General features: G+C 42.9%; 1 protein-coding gene across 1 annotated transcript; it reads left to right on the forward strand.

Annotated features, from left to right (window-relative positions):
• Positions 1–1,799: 1,799 nt before the first annotated feature.
• On the forward strand, positions 1,800–20,861 carry copz2 (COPI coat complex subunit zeta 2). Its single transcript, XM_041971066.1, has 10 exons — positions 1,800–1,911; positions 5,889–5,957; positions 6,043–6,127; positions 7,376–7,467; positions 12,117–12,172; positions 14,229–14,306; positions 15,043–15,094; positions 15,648–15,686; positions 17,499–17,531; positions 20,042–20,861. The coding sequence occupies exons 1-10, from the start codon at positions 1,894–1,896 to the stop codon at positions 20,087–20,089; spliced, it is 570 nt and encodes a 189-aa protein (XP_041827000.1). The 5' UTR covers positions 1,800–1,893; the 3' UTR covers positions 20,090–20,861.
• The last annotated feature ends 1,467 nt before the right edge of the window (positions 20,862–22,328 follow it).

The following is a 22,328-nucleotide window of genomic DNA, read 5'->3' on the forward strand; positions in this document are numbered from 1 at the left end:
TCCATTCCTCAGGAAATGTACACTTATTATGGAACTAACTGGTTACGATACCAGTCCTGGCCGTGGAGGCGCTGGTACTACTGTCTTCTGCTGACTGACTGATGTTTGTGTTGTTTGTTTGATTTTAACTCTGGCTTTTATTTTATAGCCAACATGAGACCAACAGAGCCAGGAAGGAAAACCTCCATCAGGACCAGAACCAGGAAGAAAAACCGCCATCAGAATCAGGAAGGGCTGCCCTAAGTCAGAAACATTTCATACTTCACAAGAAACCTAGTCTGTGGTGGTGCAGGGATTTCCGTTCAGTGATGTCTGTGTCTTACATGTGTTGTGCAGACTTCCGTACTTCCTGATCTCACCCTCTTCAAATTTGACTAATCACACAATTGATGTCAGACACCACACAAGATAAAAGTTCTGCTTCCATTATTTGTTGAACAAGCTGCAAGAAAACAAATCATTCTGTTCTCGCAGCCGTGGGACAGAGAACAGGTTTCTCTGTTCTCACGGAGTATGCAACAGCCATTAGGGTCACCAAGCCAGACCTAGATTTATCAGAAAGGAAAGTTTGGGGATGATCTAAAAGGTAGAGATGATGTCTGCTTCCTGAAGCCAAACTGGTAAATCGGTTCCACAGAGCGGGTCTGATAACTGAAGGTTCTGCCTCCCATTCTACTTCTAGAACCTCTAGGAACCACCAGCAAACCTGCAATCAGAGTGAAGCTCTGATGGGAAAATCTGGAACTCTGAGATCTTTAAGATCCAGTGGATCTTGGTCACTAAGAGTTTTATATGTGAGGAGAAGAATTATACATTCTGTTCTGGATTTAACAGGAAGCCAATGAAGAAAAGATAAAACTGGAGAAAGATGATCTCTGATGATGATCCTCATCAGAACCCTCGCTGCAGCACCTTGGACCAGATGGAGAACATTAATCAGGAATTACATTCGTTCAATCTGGAAGGAAAAACTCCATGAACTAGTTTTCCTGCATCACTCTGAGACACCATGCTCCTCATTCTGGGAATATTACGTAGGTGGAAGAAGGTGGTCCTAGAAACCAGTTTTATATTTGAGTCTAAGGACAGATCTTGGTCCAGAAAAACTCCAAGGTTCCTCCTTGTAGGACTGGAAGCCGAAGTAATACCATCTAGATTAATTCTATAGAAAGAGGGAGTCTTCCTGAGGTTCAGGTCCAAAGACAACAACCTCACTGTCTGAATTTAGAAGAGAAAACTCAGTCATCCAGATCTTTATGTCTTTAAGACGTCTTTGTAATCTAACAAACTGGTTTCATGAGGCTTCAAAGAGAAGTATATCTGAATATCATCAGCGTAGAAATTAATATTCATACCATGCTCTCTAATGATTTTATCTAAAGGAAGCATGTACAACATGAAAAGTATTGGTCCAAGCAGAACCCCGAGAAACGCCATGACTTACTCTGGTGTGTAGACCCATCATTTACATGAACAAAGCTTCAGCAACAGAACGTTGTGATCAGCTGTGTCGAATGCAGCTGATCTAACATGGATCTCAGATCACATGGGGACATAGTTGAGCTGAAACAAGACTTGACTGTTAATTAATTATTCATATTGATTTTTTAGAAGATAAATAAATTAGTCTCCTTTTATTTTAACAACTGTGTTAAATCTGGTTCAGCCACTGGCTACAGCAGAGGCGGAAGAGAGGAGGAAGAGGCGTGTCTCCAGCGCGTTGTGGGTGGCTACGTGCGCGTGGCTTCGACTCGATTCTGGTTGGCTGATGCGGCATCGGGAGCGCGCCCGGACAGCCCCATCATTAGAGAGAGAGAAAAAAAAGCCGTGATCTCGATGTGACAGCTCGCGGTAGTCCACGTCAACACAGGAGAGAGCGAAGCGGCTATAGACATGGACTCCTCATCCCCGGTGAGCTTCATGTGCACGGGGCGTCTGGGGGTCCGACAGGGGTCTGCATGGCCCTGCTGGTGAGGCAGGAGCGGTGGTTGTTATTTATTTATTTTTAGCCGGTCGGACATTTGTTGCATTACGGCAGTTTCGGTGGAGATGAAGGGGGGAGCCGTGGAGGTGGGCTGGTGGGGGGGTCGGCAGCAGATAATCCATAACACAGTTTTATTTGTTCAGAGGAGCGGACGGAGCTGACGTTATTTAAATGCTCACGCGCAGGCCGGATTGGTTCTGGTCGGTGTGTTTGAAGCCTGACTTTTGTATGAGTTTAGACCTGATCCTTTAGCCTGTCAGCCCCGCTTAAGGTGAGAACTTCTCCGGCTGTTCACTCCACGACAAACGGGCTTCTTCCGCGCGCAGAGCGGTCGGTAAAGAGCGCACGCAGTGACCCACGGATCGGTCCGTGCACAGATAAGTTGTAGTGAGTAGAAAGACACCGCGAGGTCTCCCGAGTCTGCTCGTGTTGAGCTGAAAAGTAGTGACGTGTACAGCAGAGTAGGTGCCACGTCCACCGTTCCCTCGCGCTCTGTTGGTCTACCTCGCGCACCGTTTATCCAGGCTCACTCACTCTTTCAGTCCGTCATCTTTCTTTTCTTCGTCATCTGTCTGTTTTCAACTCTTCAATGCGCTGATTTCCTGGAAGTTTAACACGAAAAGAAAAAGTTTTTATTCTAGCAGCTGTTACCAGAGCTGCTGTCAGACGGTTCTGTCTGCTCTGGTAGGAGCTGGTGAGAAAAACAAATCTAGAAGCCATTATTTGGATTTTTTAGGTTGGTGCATTTTATGGCACCCGATGATTCTTCTTGTTGTTATTGAGATTAATTATTAAACTTCAGTGTCACACACTGGTTTACACATTTAAAAAAATCATGTCTCTGTGTAAATTGTAAATAAAAACAGAATCCCATAAGTCATATTTTATTCACAGTACAAGATCAACACATCAGATGATATCACTGAGACTTTTCACCATGTGATGAAAATATGAGCTGATAGTGAATCTGATGCAGCTACACGTCTGGAAAAAGTTGGAACAGGAGCAACAAAAGGCTGGAAAAGTACCTGGTACAAAGCAGAAACACCTGGAGGAGCATTTGCTGATTAATATTCAGATTAACTGGCAACAGGTCAGTAACATGACTGGGTATAAAAGGAGCATTTCAGAGAGGCAGTCTCTCAGATGGAAAGATGGACAGAGGTTCATCAATCTGAGACAAACTGGCTCTAAAACTGTGGAACAATTTCAGGAAAATGCTTCTCAGACTTTGAACATCCACCATCTACAGTGTAGAATATCACCAGAAGATTCAGAGAATCAGGAGGAATCTCTGTATGCATGGGACAAGGCTGGATGCTGGTGATCATCTGCATTAAAAGCAGACATGATTCTCTACTGGAAACCACTGCACGGACTCAGCAAGACTTCCAGAAACCACTGTCTGTGAACACAGTTCACCCTGAAACCCACAAATGCAGGTTAAAGCTTCAACATGCAGAGAAGAAGCCAGATGTGAACAGGATCCAGAACCAGCGCCGTCTTCTCTGGACCAAAGCTCATTTAAAATGTTCTGAGGCAAAGTGGAAACCTGGATGAAGATGTGAACTAGTTTGTGGAAAGCATGGACGGCGTGTCCTGCAGACTAAAGAGGAGAGGGAGCATCCAGCTTGTTATCAGTGGACAGGTGAAAAGCTGCATCTCTGATGGGATGGGGCTGCATTAGTGCCTATGGCGTGGGCAGCTTCCACATCTGTGAAGCTCCATCAATGCTGAAAAGTACATGGAGGTTTTAGAGCAACATCTGCTCCCATCCAGACAACGTCTCTTTCAGGGAAGGTCTTGCAGATTTCAGCAAGACGATGCGGAACCACATCCTGCGTCCATCACAGCAGCATGGCTTCACAGGAGAAGAGTCCGGCTGCTGAACTGGCCTGCCTGCAGTCCAGACCTTTCACCAATACACAACATCTGGAGCATCATGGAAGCAGAAATCCAGCAACCAAGGTCCAGGACTGTAGAGCAGCTAGAATCCTGCATCAGACCAGAATGGGACAACATTCCTCTCCTAAAACTCCAGCAACTCGTCTCCTCACTTCCCAGACGCTGAACGTCATCCTGGAACTACTTTTTCCAGACGTGTTGCAGCATCAGATTCACTATCGGCTCATATTTTCCATCACATGGTAAAATGTCTCAGTTTCATCATCTAATGTGATGTTTATGTTCTACTGGGAAGAAAATGTGGATGATGAGATCTGGAAATCGTTGTATTCTGGTCTGATTATGTGGGAATTGGTTGTAGACCAGAATGAAAAAAATAACTGCATGAATGACATAAATCTGCAGACATGTAGCTCCTTTTGTTACCAGTCAGCCATGTTGCATCGCCATCGTTTCCTACCTGGTCAGGTGGAGACGACGGGAGGTGGGATGAACTCGTCTGGTCTCCGTCTGTGATGACAGTAAATTTTGCAGTGTTGCTTTAAGTTAAATACCTGAGGCCACCCGGACGGAGGAAATCCAGCACTGAATCAGCCTCAGATTCTTCTTTTATGTATTAAAAAGAGAAGATATTTTTTTAACCAGCAGCAGGTTTAATGAATAATAAGTGAAATTCAGCATTGAGGAAATTCAGGATTCGTCTTTGTCTGTACCAGTCAGACCAGAACCGGACCTTTAAATGCATGTAAACACGCCACCAGACTGAAACTGGTTTTTCCAGTCCAGATGTGGGATGACTGGTCCAGATCCCGAGCTGGAGCATGGACTGAAGCTCAGATGAACTGCACTCTGCTCGCTTTAATTTACTAGTTTTAGTAAATCTGGACAAAAGCTGCAGGTTTCCTTTTCCTCCTTCTGGAGTTTAGTCGTCTCAAACTCCCTTCTCTGTTTTCCATCCCTCTAGTCTGTTTTCTGATGGATTTCTAGAAATAATCCACTTTTATCTTCGATTACATGAAGATATTCCTGCATTTAAAATGCCACTGAGTTGGAAACTTCTGCCAGAATGTAGTTCTGCCTCATAGTTTAACTCATTTATGGTGTTTGAGTTTCAGGAGATGCAGTGATAGGCTGCAGTTAGCAACCTGCAGGTTCCCTTTTCTGGAAGCTGATTGGATGAATCCTCCAAACAAACTGTCAGGAAGTGAAAATGTTGTCCTCTATTTAGGAGTTTCTGGTCGTCTGCTTGGATTTAACGTGAAGATTTCCGAGGAGAAAAGTAAATGAGATGATAACATGAGAGACTCAGGCTGCTGTAAACATTTTATTATCTGTGACAAGGAGGCAGAATTAAAGAAAAAAATCTTTATTCTACTTTTTGTCCAACTTGACGTCTATTAGCTAGATTTGTTTAAGGCTGATCTTCATCCAACCCATCAGAAAGGTGGTGGAATTATGGAAACTAGCATGTTTGAGATCATTTGACAGCTGGGGTAAAATAATTCATTTTCATTTGCTTTTCCAGATTAGTAGTTTTTTATGAGACCTAGTAACTTGCTGCTTCCTGTAAACTCCTCCTGATGCTCCACGTCCTCATATTCTGAATGTTCACCACTAAACCAGCGGTACTTGTTGATGGTGAGTGGAGATGAGAGGAAGAGGAGGAAACTGGGCAGGATGAAGAACATTTACACACAAGCAGCTGCTGGGCTGGAAAGTTCAGGAACCTTGTTAGCGTGAGTCGATGGATCCTCATCCTCGCTGTGCTCCGACTGAGGACGCTCTGAGTTTCTGGTCCAAGTTCTGTGATACACTCTGACTGTGAGTCTGTGCGAGTCAGTGCATAACAGAACTTTGTCCCGGCTCTGAATCCTCCACACAGACAAACAGATGAAACATGTTGCTGGGCCACGTTAAAGACCAGAAAGCTGGTGGTGCTGCTGGACGGCCGGAGGACTGGGCTGGAAAAGCATCTGAAATGTGATTTGTGTGTTTGCAGGATCCTTCCCTCTACACGGTGAAGGCTGCTTTTATACTTGATAACGATGGAAACAGACTCGTGTCGAAGGTGAGTTTTATCTTCCTGTCAAAGCTGAGCAGTCCAGTGTGTTGTGGAGGAAACGTGAACACTCGTCTGTCTAACGTGTTTTCAGTACTATGACCCGGAGCTTCACCCCTCCATGAAGGAGCAGAAGAACTTTGAGGCCAAAGTCTTCAACAAAACGCACAAAGCAGACAGTAAGTTCTTCATTCCTTGGTGTCTGTGCCCTGCAGCTTCCCTCTGCTGTATTGTAGTGAACGCTCACACACATCTCCAGTGTCTGCTCAGCCTGAAGCGGTTTTTCCACCAGCCTGGTTTCCCATGTGGAACCAGACCCGGTTCCGACTCAGACCTGAAGCAGAGAAACCTGATCAACACCTGGTTCACACGGCTGATACCCGATCTGCTTCTTCTCTCCCACCCACCCATCCTTCCTTTGTTCTGAATTCCTTCATTCGTCCTGGTATGCACATCTACTCTGCCCCCCCCCCCCCCCGCTCCGAAACAGGCCGTAGCCGACAACTGGAAACATTAAACATGTTAAATATTTCAGAGCCGATTTCTGAGTTTCTAGTCAACAACGAATTTAGCCGTCGACTATTGTCGGCAAAAAAAGAAAAACTACAGAGTGAGACATCGTCTTCTAATCCTATCTCTGCTGAGAGTTGCACAATGCACATGCGCAAAGAGGGGGAAAAAACTACAGAGTGAGACATCGTCTTCTTTTTTTTTTTATCTCTGCTGCAAGTTTCACATGCGCAATAAAGTCCGCCAGGGGAAAAAAATGGCGGCGGACTAGGGAGGAAAATGGCGGCAGAGGACCTTGTGACGGAAGTACGTCTGCAATGCTCGAATACTTAAAGAGGAGGAACGTTAGACTTACAAAACAACCTCATGCAAGATTTCAAAGCTGAAAGTGAAATAAGATCCATTTATAATAATCATGAGATACATAATCCGATTGGCCGACTAGTCGTTTTAATAGTCGGTGACTAATCGACCATCAGTAGTCATTAGTTGCAGCCCTAATAAATATATATATATATATATATATATAATTTCTCTCTGAGATAAATAATGTTGAATTCTATTTCATTTTATCTGCATCATGAGGCCATCCTTATTGCTTTGGAGCCAAGAGCTGCTGATCAATACACTGATATATTGATCATTATCAGTAGCTGGGTTTACATGGAGCACTTTTGATCCGATGGAACGTCCAATCAGAATAAAGATTCATCCCAAACAGACTGAACCGTGCGGCTTGTTGGGAGGGTCGCAGGGAATTGTGGCTTAGGTTGGCAAAGCTACATCTGGACAGACCAGCAGACTTCTGGGACAGCGTCCTCTGGACAGACCAGACTATGCTGCACATGTTTGGTCAGAAGGAACTGAAACGTTGTGAGAAGAGAAATGATGTGACTCTTCTCTCCTGATCTGTGTAGATGAGATAGCTTTCCTGGAGGGGATGACCATCGTCTATAAGAGCAGCATAGATCTGTTCTTCTACGTGGTGGGAAGTGCTCAAGAAAACGAGGTGAGATTCATTCAAATTCTGCACTTTTTGTAACAGGAAAAAAAAGTAGAAGCTTTGTTAGAGGGCGGAACTTTAAATCTACTTTGGCTCAGATGTTGATCGTGTAAATTGTTTTTAATTTGTCAAACTAAATAGTGGTAACTTGTGGATCATATTTTTTTAAAATGTGTCTTTGGGTAGATCAGTGTATCTGAAAATAAAGACATAAATCTGCATTAAACACAAGACATCTCGTTCAGGGGCTTGGTTTGTTTTCAGATGAATGCTGTATCACTAGCATGGATGTTTTCAGCATAATGTAGAAAATAATTAAAGTAAAAATTGTGACATGACTGGATGTGCGGGACTGAGGGAGAAAAAACCAGCACCACCTGAACCACTAATGAAACACATACTTGTTCATAATAATGTGTGAAATAAAAGGAGAAATTTAGCTCTGAAGTCTGCTTCGTTTGGGTCTTCAGATGTTCTAACCGTTGGAAAGTTTTCAGACTTATTTCTTCATTAGAGTGGGACCCTGTGGAAATGGGAATATTTAATGTGTTTTGTCGGAATTCAGTTCAGCTTTATTTATACAGCCCCAGTTCACAACAAGCAAAAGTCATTGTAAGCCACTTACAGACACTTCAATTTAATCCAATTCATTATGAATATAATCCAGTTAAAACAAATCCATCATAAGGTCCACAACAGTCCAGTTTATAATAACTGTGTTATTAAAATAATGAACAGCTGGGGAAAAACCGACAGACTGGATCAGATCTCCTTAAATCAGCATGAGCTGTACAAGGAGACAGTGGAGAGGAAACCCTCCATCAGAACCAGGATAGAAAACCTCCATCAGAACCAGAACCAGGAAGGAAAACCTCCATCAGAACCAGAACCAGAATAGAAAACCTTCATCAAAACCAGACCCAGGAAGGAAAACCTCCATCAGAACCAGAACCAGAATAGAAAACCTTCATCAAAACCAGACCCAGGAAGGAAAACCTCCATCAGAACCAGAACCAGGAAGGAAAACCTCCATCAGAACCAGGACCAGGAAGGAAAACCTCCATCAGAACCAGAACCAGGATAGAAAACCTCCATCAGAACCAGAACCAGGAAGGAAAACCTCCATCAGAACCAGAACCAGAATAGAAAACCTCCATCAGAACCAGAACCAGGAAGGAAAACCTCCATCAGGACCAGAACTAGGATGGAAAGCCTCCATCAGGACCAGAACCAGGACGGAAAACCTCCATCAGGACCAGAACTAGGATGAAAAACCTCCATCAGGACCAGAACTAGGATGAAAAACCTCCATCGGGACCAGAACCAGGACGGAAAACCTCCATCAGGACCAGAACTAGGAAGAAAAACCTCCATCAGAACCAGAACCAGAATAGAAAACCTTCATCAAAACCAGACCCAGGAAGGAAAACCTCCATCAGAACCAGGACCAGGAAGGAAAACCTCCATCAGAACCAGAACCAGAATAGAAAACCTTCATCAAAACCAGACCCAGGAAGGAAAACCTCCATCAGAACCAGGACCAGGAAGGAAAACCTCCATCAGAACCAGAACCAGGATAGAAAACCTCCATCAGAACCAGAACCAGAATAGAAAACCTCCATCAGAACCAGAACCAGGAAGGAAAACCTCCATCAGGACCAGAACTAGGATGGAAAGCCTCCATCAGGACCAGAACCAGGACGGAAAACCTCCATCAGGACCAGAACTAGGATGAAAAACCTCCATCGGGACCAGAACCAGGACGGAAAACCTCCATCAGGACCAGAACTGGGAAGAAAAACCTCCATCAGAACCAGAACCAGAATAGAAAACCTTCATCAAAACCAGACCCAGGAAGGAAAACCTCCATCAGAACCAGAACCAGAATAGAAAACCTTCATCAAAACCAGACCCAGGAAGGAAAACCTCCATCAGAACCAGAACCAGAATAGAAAACCTTCATCAAAACCAGACCCAGGAAGGAAAACCTCCATCAGAACCAGAACCAGGAAGGAAAACCTCCATCAGAACCAGGACCAGGAAGGAAAACCTCCATCAGAACCAGAACCAGGATAGAAAACCTCCCTCAGAACCAGAACCAGGAAGGAAAACCTCCATCAGAACCAGAACCAGAATAGAAAACCTCCATCAGAACCAGAACCAGGAAGGAAAACCTCCATCAGGACCAGAACTAGGATGGAAAGCCTCCATCAGGACCAGAACCAGGACGGAAAACCTCCATCAGGACCAGAACTAGGATGAAAAACCTCCATCGGGACCAGAACCAGGACGGAAAACCTCCATCAGGACCAGAACTAGGAAGAAAAACCTCCATCAGAACCAGAACCAGAATAGAAAACCTTCATCAAAACCAGACCCAGGAAGGAAAACCTCCATCAGAAACAGAACCAGAATAGAAAACCTTCATCAAAACCAGACCCAGGAAGGAAAACCTCCATCAGAACCAGGACCAGGAAGGAAAACCTCCATCAGAACCAGAACCAGGATAGAAAACCTCCATCAGAACCAGAACCAGAATAGAAAACCTCCATCAGAACCAGAACCAGGAAGGAAAACCTCCATCAGGACCAGAACTAGGATGGAAAGCCTCCCTCAGGACCAGAACCAGGACGGAAAACCTCCATCAGGACCAGAACTAGGATGAAAAACCTCCATCGGGACCAGAACCAGGACGGAAAACCTCCATCAGGACCAGAACTGGGAAGAAAAACCTCCATCAGAACCAGAACCAGAATAGAAAACCTTCATCAAAACCAGACCCAGGAAGGAAAACCTCCATCAGAACCAGAACCAGAATAGAAAACCTTCATCAAAACCAGACCCAGGAAGGAAAACCTCCATCAGAACCAGGACCAGGATGGAAAACCTCCATCAGAACCAGAACCAGGAAGGAAAACCTCCATCAGAACCAGAACCAGAATAGAGAACCTCCATCAGAACCAGAACCAGGAAGGAAAACCTCCATCAGGACCAGAACTAGGATGGAAAGCCTCCATCAGGACCAGAACCAGGACGGAAAACCTCCATGAGGACCAGAACTAGGATGAAAAACCTCCATCGGGACCAGAACCAGGACGGAAAACCTCCATCAGGACCAGGACTAGGAAGAAAAACCTTCATCAGAACCAGAACCAGAATAGAAAACCTTCATCAAAACCAGACCCAGGATAGAAAACCTCCATCAGAACCAGAACCAGGAAGGAAAACCTCCATCAGAACCAGGACCAGGAAGGAAAACCTCCATCAGAACCAGAACCAGGATAGAAAACCTCCATCAGAACCAGAACCAGGAAGGAAAACCTCCATCAGAACCAGAACCAGAATAGAAAACCTCCATCAGAACCAGAACCAGGAAGGAAAACCTCCATCAGGACCAGAACTAGGATGGAAAGCCTCCATCAGGACCAGAACCAGGACGGAAAACCTCCATCAGGACCAGAACTAGGATGAAAAACCTCCATCGGGACCAGAACCAGGACGGAAAACCTCCATCAGGACCAGAACTAGGATGGAAAACCTCCATCAGAATCAGGAAGGGCTGCCCTAAGTCAGAAACATTTCATACTTCACAAGAAACCTAGTCTGTGGTGGTGCAGGGATTTCCGTTCAGTGATGTCTGTGTCTTACATGTGTTGTACAGACTTCCGTACTTCCTGATCTCACCCTCTTCAAATTTGACTAATCACACAATTGATGTCAGACACCACACAAGATAAAAGTTCTGCTTCCATTATGTGTTGAACAAGCTGCAAGAAAACAAATCATTCTGTTCTCGCAGCCGTGGGACAGAGAACAGGTTTCTCTGTTCTCACGGAGTATGCAACAGCCATTAGGGTCACCAAGCCAGACCTAGATTTATCAGAAAGGAAAGTTTGGGGATGATCTAAAAGGTAGAGATGATGTCTGCTTCCTGAAGCCAAACTGGTAAATCGGTTCCACAGAGCGGGTCTGATAACTGAAGGTTCTGCCTCCCATTCTACTTCTAGAACCTCTAGGAACCACCAGCAAACCTGCAGTCAGAGTGAAGCTCTGATGGGAAAATCTGGAACTCTGAGATCTTTAAGATCCAGTGGATCTTGGTCACTAAGAGTTTTATATGTGAGGAGAAGAATTTTAGATTCTGTTCTGGATTTAACAGGAAGCCAATGAAGAAAAGATAAAACTGGAGAAAGATGATCTCTGATGATGATCCTCATCAGAACCCTCGCTGCAGCACCTTGGACCAGATGGAGAACATTAATCAGGAATTACATTCGTTCAATCTGGAAGGAAAAGCTCCATGAACTAGTTTTCCTGCATCACTCTGAGACACCATGCTCCTCATTCTGGGAATATTACGTAGGTGGTTTATATAGAATTCAAGCTGACAAAAAATATTTTTTTCTAAATTTTTTTAAGCTAGTTTTTTAAAAGTCTGTGCACTTATCCAGCGTGTAAACCTTGCTCTGTGTGTTAGCCATAGCAGTACATTAGTCATAGCTGCGCCTTAACAGTAGCTGAACATTAGCCCTGCTACGTGTTAGCCTTGCTGGTCATTAGTCATAGCTGGGTATTAGCTATAGCTGATTTACAAAACTGATCAATTGAACATCATTGCTTTTATTGATTTCTATATTTATTTTCTTTCTTGCTAGCTCATGCTGATGGCTGTACTCAACTGTCTGTTTGACTCTCTCAGTCACATCCTCAGGTATGTTTCTTCCTGTAGTCTTTTTTTTTTAATGGATGAGTTAAAAGTATGATTGATTTTATTTATTAATGTGTCAGAAGCCTGTCAGGAACGTCATGAGTCTATTAATCCAGATGTTCAACAAGGAAAACCAATCTGGTGGTAAACAAGCAGACTAATAAATGCAGAACTTAATTTATGCTTGTTCAGAGCTGTTAGTGTGCGCCTCGCTGTGTGCGCATGAGAATATTTCTCGCAGCAGCATAACTGGCAAACAATGGTTGATGTGGTTGTTATAGGAACGGGTGAAAATGTAATCCAGGCTGTGAGACGTGGAGTGTTTGTGTTATTATAGGGTATAATCTGAATGGGACGGTGCTGAATGTAAATGTGAAGCTGCTGTTATCCCACGGTGGATCTTCCAGTCTTTAATCCTTTGAGTCAGACTTTGAATCTTTTGCAGCATTGACAAGCTAAACCAAACATTCTGTTTGGAAATATTAAAATGCAAATCAAGTTGTACATTAATTTTTAATTGTAGTCGTTTATTGAAAAGCTTTGCAGAAATGTGGTGGGCTATTTAATAATAGGCCGAAAAGGATCAAGACTGATACTTTGCTCTTTGTGAGACTGCTTCATAATGAGAACAGAGTTGGAAGGTGATTAACGATACTTAAAATGTAAAAGAACAGGAGACAACAGGAAGGAACTGAGGCAATGCCAACCCTCCTGTTTCCATCCTCCTGTGGCGTCACCCCAGATTTGACATTAATTAAATATTAGAAGCAGATATGTCTGCTTGTATATAACAATCCATTGATCTGCACTGATCAATGAGCCAACATCATTGGTCCAAACTGAAAATATAAAAATATCTTCCATTTTATTTGTTCTAACAACCAAAATGTCTTATTGTAAACTGATGAGGAAAATGTATATAACAAAGGAGTGCAACTGTGATAGACTGTACTAATCTGGTTATTATAACTTATTATTTCCACTATACTCTGATTTAATGTCTACAAACAGAACTGCATTCTCTCACGTTTCTTTTCCATGATGTGAACATTTTAAAGCTCAACATCCAGAATGTACCTCAGTCTGTTTTTGGTATTTATCTGATTGATCAGGAAGAAACTGAGATTATTCCGTTTTTAAATGGATGGAAGTGATTGGGTTAAATCAGCCTTAATCTCATATTTATAACATTAATATATAACATTACAGAGGTGGCCTTACATCTGGAGAACCTGGGTTTGAGTCCCCGGAGTGGCAACAGAGGTGAACCACTGTGGACCCTTGATCAAGGCCCTTAACCCCCTCCCCTCCAGCTGCTTCCCGGCCACCGACACATTGCAGCCCGTTGCTCTCAGGGTTCTCCAACTCCGGTCCTCATGAGCTACCGTCCTGCAGGTTTTGGATTCTACACTGATGCAACACACCTGACTCAAATCACTGGGTCATTAAGAGGCTTGTGTAGAGGTGTGTTGTAGTAGGAGACATCTAAAACGTGCAGGACAGTAGCTCACGAGGACCGGAGTTGTAGACCCCTGGTCTAGTGCATCTAGAGATGGGTCACATGTAGAGCCGAAGTTCCCAATTCTTTTTTTATCTCTGGGTCCTGAATCAGATGAAATCATACAGTAGCAGAAATTGTGATGTCGGTAAACACTGAATCAATATGATCCCATATCAAACCTGCAATTTGCACCAGAGGAAGCATCTAATCCAGCCAAGGGAAGCTAATCTTTAGCCTCTCCGACGCTAACACATGTCTGAGATGATACAGGGAAATGACCCCCCCCGTGTAGAACGAGTAGTCTCCTCAGTTCCCCTCCACCGGTGGCTCAGGTCCCGCTGCAGATTGATCACTGATCAAATCAGCTGCTAGAGGATCAATAAAACCTCCTGCTACAAGCATGTAGCCGAGTGGGGCTCTCAGGAATAGTCTCAGCTTTGTCCCATTTGTGGTGCCATAGATGCTCCACTCCTGCAGTCGGTGGTGTGAGGAAGTATTTAAGCTGCTGTGATCACGCAGGGAACGACTGATTAACAAACGTTAGCATTTGTGCTGCAGGAAAAACGTGGAGCGGAAGTGTTTACTGGACAACATGGACGGAGTCTTCCTGGTGTTTGACGAAATCATTGATGGAGGGTAAGAGAAGTGGTTTCATCCATGTTCTGCTCATTGTTAGTGCAGATTAACCTGCTAGCTGACTGCATTTTCTCATGGAAGTGGGAACTCTTGCTCACTGCCTCTGTCTTACTAGAAATTTAATTTAGATAGATATTTAATTAGACCAGATGCTGTACATATTATTTATTAGGTGTGTGTGTGTGTGTTCTTGTTTGAAACCACCTGTGTGCTTCAGCTTACTGCGCCTGTACTGTTGCAAGATTTCCCCACTGAGGGACTAATAAAGGTTTATTATTCTTAATTTCTTATTGTGGGACCCCCGAGCAGAGCCATAACATCTATGAGAAACTCTGCTGTCCTTTGACCGTTGCTTCAAGGAAGAACATTTTCCTGCAGTGGATCATCAACAACAGTGTTCCGGGATGGCAGAGAGTGATATTAGACCTGGTCTTGCTGGACTATCTGACATACACGATGCATTTAAAGACAGACCTCTTCTGTAAAATCTGGAAACTTTACTAAGATCATGTGAGGTGTAAGGTTTCATTAATCCTGGTGCACGGCTTTTCTTATGTATGGATGTTCACACTGTCTCCATAATTTCATTGAGCCAAAAACCTATTTTTTACTTATTTATTTATTTGTTTGTTTGTTTGTTTTTTGTGCATAAAATGCCATAAAACGATCGCACAAATAATCCCAATCCTGCTTGTGCAGAAGTCATTCCTGATTGGTTGTGTTATTCTGTTGCCAGGGTGATTCTGGAGAGTGACCCACAGCAGGTCCTTCAGAAGGTCAACTACAGGGTAAGATGATCAGTGATCATTCCTGCTTTAATATCAGTGAATCTTTTAAAATGAGGAGAACATGTCTGACAGGTTCTCCTGCAGCTACGCTCAGATTTTTGTTGTTTTCAGCGTTTTCCGGCCTCACCTCTCTGTCTCTTCTTTTGGTTGCCGCCAGCTCATGTCAGAGCCAGCCTATGGCTTTGTCCTGTTTGATTACATCACCGGTAACCTAGAAGCTCAAACAGACAGGAGCCAGCTGCTGTAGACAGGGTGGGAGAGGGAGACAGGCGGGGATGGAGTAGGTGAGACAGATGCATGGTGAGCGAGCATGCAGACTAATGCTGGTGGTGCTAACAGCCGAATGATCTCCAGCGTTTCAAACGTTTTCCTCTGGGAAACTGGACTTTTTGAACCCTGCAGCCGCTCCACCAGCATGATTTAAACCCCTGCAGGAGCCTGATCAGCTGTTTACCAGCTGTTTGATGTGAAAGCACTTCTAATGATGCCTGCTGTGATTTGTGTGTTTAACTTTTCTCTCTTCAACACATGATTATGTCATTTTCTCCTACAGGCGGATGAAAACCCATTAACAGAACAAAGTGTGACCCAGGTAAAAAGCACGCACACACCAGGTTAAAACATAGCTATATCACATAGTTTACAGCCTTTTTTTAAAGCTGTCTCTGTTATATCCGTTATAATAAACAAACAAACAGTGCTCCTGCACAGACCCGGGATCAGCTAGTCTCCTACTGCTGAGGTTAAAGTCCATAATGGTTTCCAGTTCAGGTATCCAGACATGAGGCTTGTTTCAGCCAGTTAAAACCCTTTCACACCTACAGCTTTCCACTAAATGTGCCATGTCTGAATGACCTGCAGCAGAAGTCTGAGCTCCAGAGGCTGGTTCATGACCAGGGACGTAGACTTTTGTAACACATGGTACAAGACCACATATCCGGAATTAAACATGCTTTCTGCTACAGACCATCAAACACGAACCGGTAAACAGACCTCACGTCCAGTTTAACCAGTTACTGAATGTTTCCTTTGTGCTACAACCAGCTGGTTCTCCTGCAGGAGGTGAAACATGCTGGATGGACTTCCTGTTTCATGTCCTGCTTTCCAGGCTAAGACGTCCTCCACCATCACACTTGCCTCATGTTTCATCCCACCAGGAGGATTTCATCCATTAGTTCGGAGGGAAAAACTCTTCCTCTGCTGGACTTTCCCATAAAAACACCGAAGCAGTAACACACGCATGTTGTTTACCTTCCTGATCTGATCACATGGTCCCACATGATCCCACATGATCCCACATGATCCCACATGGAAAGTCGGGATATTGAGGATATTTTACAATTATTTAATTAAATAAGTAATGTAATTAAATATTTTGACACTGTGAATAATTTTGAAATTAAATAATAATAACATCCTTACTTATGATCAGCTGATGGTCCCATTAAATACCAACTTTCCTTCTCCATGGTGTTGCTGTTGATAACCAGCCACAGCTTCTGCTGTCTGTCCACCACGCTATGGCCTCTGCTGGTGTCTCTGGTTACTATGCAGAGCTCTAGCTGAGTCTAAGGTGTCAGAGTAGCAGATATAGCTTTATGTTGGAGATGTCTGATCTGTGGTAGCTTCATCTCAGGACTTGGAGGTCCTGCTAACGTCTCGGTACCTGACGTCATGGAGCGTTGCGGGATCTGCAGAGACCAGGTGTAGTGGTTTTGGTGGCATTGGATGAACTATAAACATGTTAAGCAGATTTATAATTGATAACTTAATCAGAATAAATTAGATTAAATCTAATATTGTCATAAATTCTTTGCCTCCCGCAAACATCTCCCAGCTGTGGCTCGGACCAGGCAGCAGATCATTCGGCTGCAGGAAACTGTTTATAATCTAAGACATGATCCGGTCATAGTTGTTTATTGGTTCGGGCACCAGGATGGTGTAAAACCAATAATTCATATATTTACCAATATTTCCACATGTAAGCCATAAAAAAGGACATCCGACATGGTAAACTCGATGAGCCTCTAGAGCTCACGTTTGAGCTTTACTTTGTTGTTATGTGAATGTGGACGTTCAGAGAAACTGTAATGGGAGCAGGTTTTCATGGATTTGTTGTGCGAATGCTTCAGATGCCCACAGATACCGAAAGTTTGCAAATGTAAACACTCAGCTGCTCATTCACACACTGGACATCGTTGGTCCTGGAACACTGACTGACATCTTTCTGAGAACAGCAACTAGTTCTCATGCCGACAGATTAACAGCATGGATGTTAAATAACTCCTGATGTCTTCCTGCTCATGTCTAACATGTGTGTTGCCTCTAACAGATTTTGTGCATATGCATGTGTGAATGTGAATTTACTAAGTTTCTGTTTATGTTTTTGCTTAAACCCTAACAGCAGCTAACAGAGAAACTGGCTCTGACCTCTAATGTAAGTTTCTACTAACAGCGTCCACGTTCCACAGCACAGTCTTTCACACCGATGATACACATTTCCTGTCAGGATACACACCAGTCAGGATACCCAGCAGTTCATACTGTTTTCTAACTGACATAGGAGTTTGTCAGCACACATCGTGGCTACTCGTGGCTGCCATCTCGTGTCTGCGGACTCGTGGCTGCCATCTCGTGTCTGCAGACTCGTGTCTGCGGACTCGTGGCTGCCATCTCGTGTCTGCGGACTCGTGGCTGCCATCTCGTGTCTGCGGACTTGTGTCTGCGGATTCGTGGCTGCAGACTCATGGCTACAGACGTGGCTGCCTACTCGTGTTTGCGGGCTCGTGGCTGCCGGCTCATGGTTGCAGACTTGTGGCCGTGGGCTTGTGGCTACAGACACGTGTCTATGGGCTCGTGTCTGCGGACTCGTGTCTGTGGGTTCGTGGCTGCGGACCCGTGGCTACAGACATGTGGCTGCTGGTTCGTGTCTGCGGACTCGTTTGTGTCTGCGGGCTTGTGGCTGCCTGCTCGTGGTTGCGGACTCGTGTCTGCGGGTTCGTGCCGACTCGTGGCTGCCGGCTCGTGGTTGCGGAATCGTGTCTGCGGGTTCGTGCCGACTCGTGTCTGCGGGCTCGTGCCGACTCGTGTCTGCGGGCTCGTGCCGACTCGTGTCTGCGGGCTCGTGGTTGCGGACTCGTGGCTGCGGACTCTTATTAGGGACCTTTTTTTGTCCTTTTGGAATAACTAACAGTAATTATGAATAATAATTAATTCGGATTAATCCTTTTCTTTTGTGCATTGTTCAGTAAGGTGCACTTGACTATTTCTATATAATACATGTTAGGGAGGTTTTATTTAAATATCAAAATGTTTTTTAACTAAAAAAAAAAAATCTCCCAGCTCCCAAATTTTATCAAAAATAACTCATTTTCTGTTTTCTTTTTTTTTGGGGGGGGAGCGGTTAATAAAAACAGCAACATGGTTTAGATTGTCATTTAAAGGGTTTAAATTATTTGAATAATTACATATTTAGTTGTTTTGACTGAGTGATTTAAGCAAAAAAGTAAAAATAAATAAATAAATAAAATAATGTTTTTATAGCCATTTTTGGGAAAGGACTGTTTTTTTATACTATAATGACCCAACAGGATAGTAAATTGAAGCAACTTACAAGAGTTAAGATAAATTTAGTCATTTTTAAGATAAAACATACATATTTAGTTTCTCTGAATGGACAAAGAAGTGTTCTGTGTCTCATGGTGTGCAACTACTCCAGTCTCTAAAGTACATTGGTCCATGTGCTCAGCCTCAAAAGCTTAAAATACCACTAACAGCCATGATCCAGACAGGTTTCCTTCACACTTTGCTGGAGCTTCCCCCGCTGTACGCGGTCCATGATGCTGTTCAGTTATCAGCTCCACCAGATTTCACTCTGGTGTTGCTCATATTTCAGGCTTTGACAAAGTAAAACATCAGATGTAGGAATGTTGGATGAATATCTGGCGCCACCTGCTGTTGGAATGTGGTACAACGTTCTCACTGGTGATGAGGAGTAGTCATAAAGAAGGAGACCCTGTTTAGATGGTGGAATTCAGTCGTTTCATATTTAAAGCAGCAGAATGTGTTCTGATAGTCTGATGGACGCTTCACCGCACCGTCCATCAACCTTCCCCTCATGTTGAACCGGGTCTGGGCACATCTGATGGTCTCTAACGTGGAGGCTGGCTGTGGGCTCAACCTGACCTCTGCTGTCCAAACGTGGAACTGTAACAGTGAAAGTTCACCCCTCAGCACCTAACTTTATTTATAATTACAGAAAAACAAAATAAATACAGTAAAGAAATATAAATGATAATTTAAAAAAGGAATATAATACAATTATTAAATATCAAATAAAATAACAATGGATAAAGATAAATATGAAAGTAAATGCATAACAATAGTAAATAAATATTTTCTTTATAAAAAGAAATCAGATTTTAGAAAATAAAATGGCCAGAAGTGGTTTGTAGCAAAAATATCCATCAAGGAGTTAAAGAATAAAATCCCACATACCTTTCTGTTTATTTACTGGACTTTATCTTAGAGCTGTTTTATGAGCTAGGATGGTAGAACTTCAGTAGATCCAATAACTGAAACTCACTGATCACTATCAGCAAGTTTGTGTGTCAGAGATACAAAGGAAAAGCCAATATTATAGCTATATTTTTATAGAATATGCACATTATAGAATAATGGCATTTCATACATATTTTTGTAGAGTGGATATAAATTACGTAAAATGTGATTAATAAAAAATCATCACTGCGCATGTTTGTAGAAATAAAATGTATGTTTTTATTCATGCAGGAGTTCAAGCTGTTTTTATTTACTACTGATTTTATCTGAGTTTCTCCTTCAGTCAGCTCTGGTTTCCACACATCCACAGCTGGCTGAATATATTAATTATCTTACACTTAATGAGCATCAGTCACATGTTTGAGTTTGTTCTTTTCTGGTTTTCAGGTTCTGCAGTCGGCCAAGGAACAGATCAAATGGTCCATCTTGAAATGAGTTGTCAGGGGAAAAGGCTGGGTTGTCTGAAGATCTGGAGAAAACGGTTTCATGTCCCTGAGCGACTTTAACTCAGAGGGAAGGTGGTCACATGACTGTCGGCTGCCTTAGAAAGCAACTAACCAGCCAGTTTGAGGGATTTTCTGTGTGGCAGCCTTTAGTTAGGACGTGTGTTGAATGTGTTTATTTGGGAGATTAAATTCAGTTAACACGTCATTTAATGGGTCAAACTGTGTCAAAGGGATGTAGAGATTATTTTAGCTTATGGAAGGAGGGTCTGTCCTGTCTCACCCAAACTTTCCCCTCTGCTACCAAAAGTTGTGCATCCAAATCATTTAGACTGGATCCTGTGATCATCAGAACTGTCACATGACCAGCTCGGTCTGATTCTGCTCAGTTAGAAGAATATAAACACATGGATTGTTTCTCTGTCTCCGTCGTCAGTCACATGATCTATAAAGTTTATTTGAATGTGAGAAATATGTTTTTATGTTTGCAGTACATGTAGCATGAGATGAAGGAGGGGAAGGGGTTGTGTAGAAAAGGGTTTATAAGGTCAATAAAAATGTAAATAAAGATTTAGTTGCTGCAGTTACAGAAGAAAGGTCTATTTTACAACAAGAATTGGAGAAATTACTACACTAAATATTTATTAGGTATAAACAAAATGTAAAAAAAGACATTTATTTTATACATATTTGGATGTTTAAACAAAGTGACGTTTAATCTCTGCTGTTTGTGAGATTGATAATAAAATGTATTTTTTGGCTTATGTCTCATTAATATTAATTTATTTCCACTTTTTGGTTCATTTCTACAGGATGGAATATGAAAAGAAAAAAGATATCCCAGATAGAATTACTTTTCCATCTGAGCCAATCAGAAAGCAGAACTCTCTGGCCCTTCTGAATATTAATGAGAATCATAAAGTACGTTTGAGCCAGAGGCGGAACCAGAGCTGTTATTGGTAGAAAACCAGTGATGTCATTAATCACATGCTGTGGTCCTTCGGCCAATGATTCGTTCTGCTTTTATTTTCCGGTAATTTTATTGGCTGAATCATCAAAGTGCCAAAAAAGAAACATTTTAGTCCAGATTCAAGTTTTTATTATAATTATGAACTGATACAGAACTCCTGCAAACATAAATAATTCCTTTAATTTCTGATCCATCATCTACTTAAAGACCAAGTTTTCTGTTTGTTTATTAAAAAGAAAACAATAACTTTTATAGATGAAACTAAATGATTTAGTAGATGGCTGTTTTCCTTCCTGGCTCTGGTCCCGATGGAGGTTTTTCTTCCTCATCCTGGTTCTGATGGAGGTTTTCCTTCCTGGTTCTGGTTTTGAGGGATGTTTTCTATCCTAGTTCTGGTCCTGATGGAGGTTTTTCTTCCTCATCCTGGTTCTGATGGAGGTTTTTCTTCCTGGTTCTGGTTCTGATGGATGTTTTTCTTCCTGGTTCTGGTTCTGATGGAGGTTTTTCTTCCTCATCCTGGTTCTGATGGAGGTTTTTCTTCCTGGTTCTGGTTCTGATGGAGGTTTTTCTTCCTGGTTCTGGTTCTGATGGAGGTTTTCTGTCCTGGTGCTGGTTTTGATGAAGGTTTTCTGTCCTGGTTCTGGTTCTGATGAAGGTTTTCTGTCTTTGGCTCTGGTTCTGATGAAGGTTTTCTGTCCTGGTTCTGGTTCTGATGAAGGTTTTCTGTCCTGGCTCTGGTTCTGATGAAGGTTTTCTGTCCTGGTTCTGGTTCTGATGGAGGTTTTTTTTTCCTGGCTCTGGTTCTGATGAATGTTTTCTATCCTGGTTCTGGTTCTGATGGAGGTTTTTCTTCCTCATCCTGGTTTTGACGGAGGTTTTCCTTCCTGGTTCTGGTTTTGAGGGATGTTTTCTATCCTAGTTCTGGTCCTGATGGAGGTTTTCTTTCCTGGTTCTGGTCCTGATGGAGGTTTTTCTTCCTCATCCTGGTTTTGACGGAGGTTTTCCATCCTGGTTCTGGTTCTGATGGAGGTTTTCTTTCCTGGTACTTGTCCTGATGGAGGTTTTTCCTCCAGAGACATCACCTTGTAAAAAATTAAATGTATCAGGATGTTAATTTGAAGTCATCATTTATCAGCTGTTTGACAAACTTAAAGAACGTCACATTTAATCAGAACTCTTCCTTTTCTTCTTCTTTTCTTCCTCTTCTTCATCATCATCTTCTTTTCTCCTTCCTTTTTCATCTTCTGATGGTGTGCATCCA

Source organism: Melanotaenia boesemani, chromosome 2, assembly GCF_017639745.1.
Source record: "Melanotaenia boesemani isolate fMelBoe1 chromosome 2, fMelBoe1.pri, whole genome shotgun sequence".
NCBI classification, from domain to species: domain Eukaryota; kingdom Metazoa; phylum Chordata; class Actinopteri; order Atheriniformes; family Melanotaeniidae; genus Melanotaenia; species Melanotaenia boesemani.

Excerpts from the sequence above, each read along its gene's own strand:
- copz2 (XM_041971066.1), top strand. Across the intron at positions 5,958-6,042 it reads GAAACAGACTCGTGTCGAAG|TACTATGACCCGGAGCTTCA; the intron begins GTGAGTTTTATC and ends ACGTGTTTTCAG. Across the intron at positions 15,687-17,498 it reads CAGAACAAAGTGTGACCCAG|CAGCTAACAGAGAAACTGGC; the intron begins GTAAAAAGCACG and ends AAACCCTAACAG.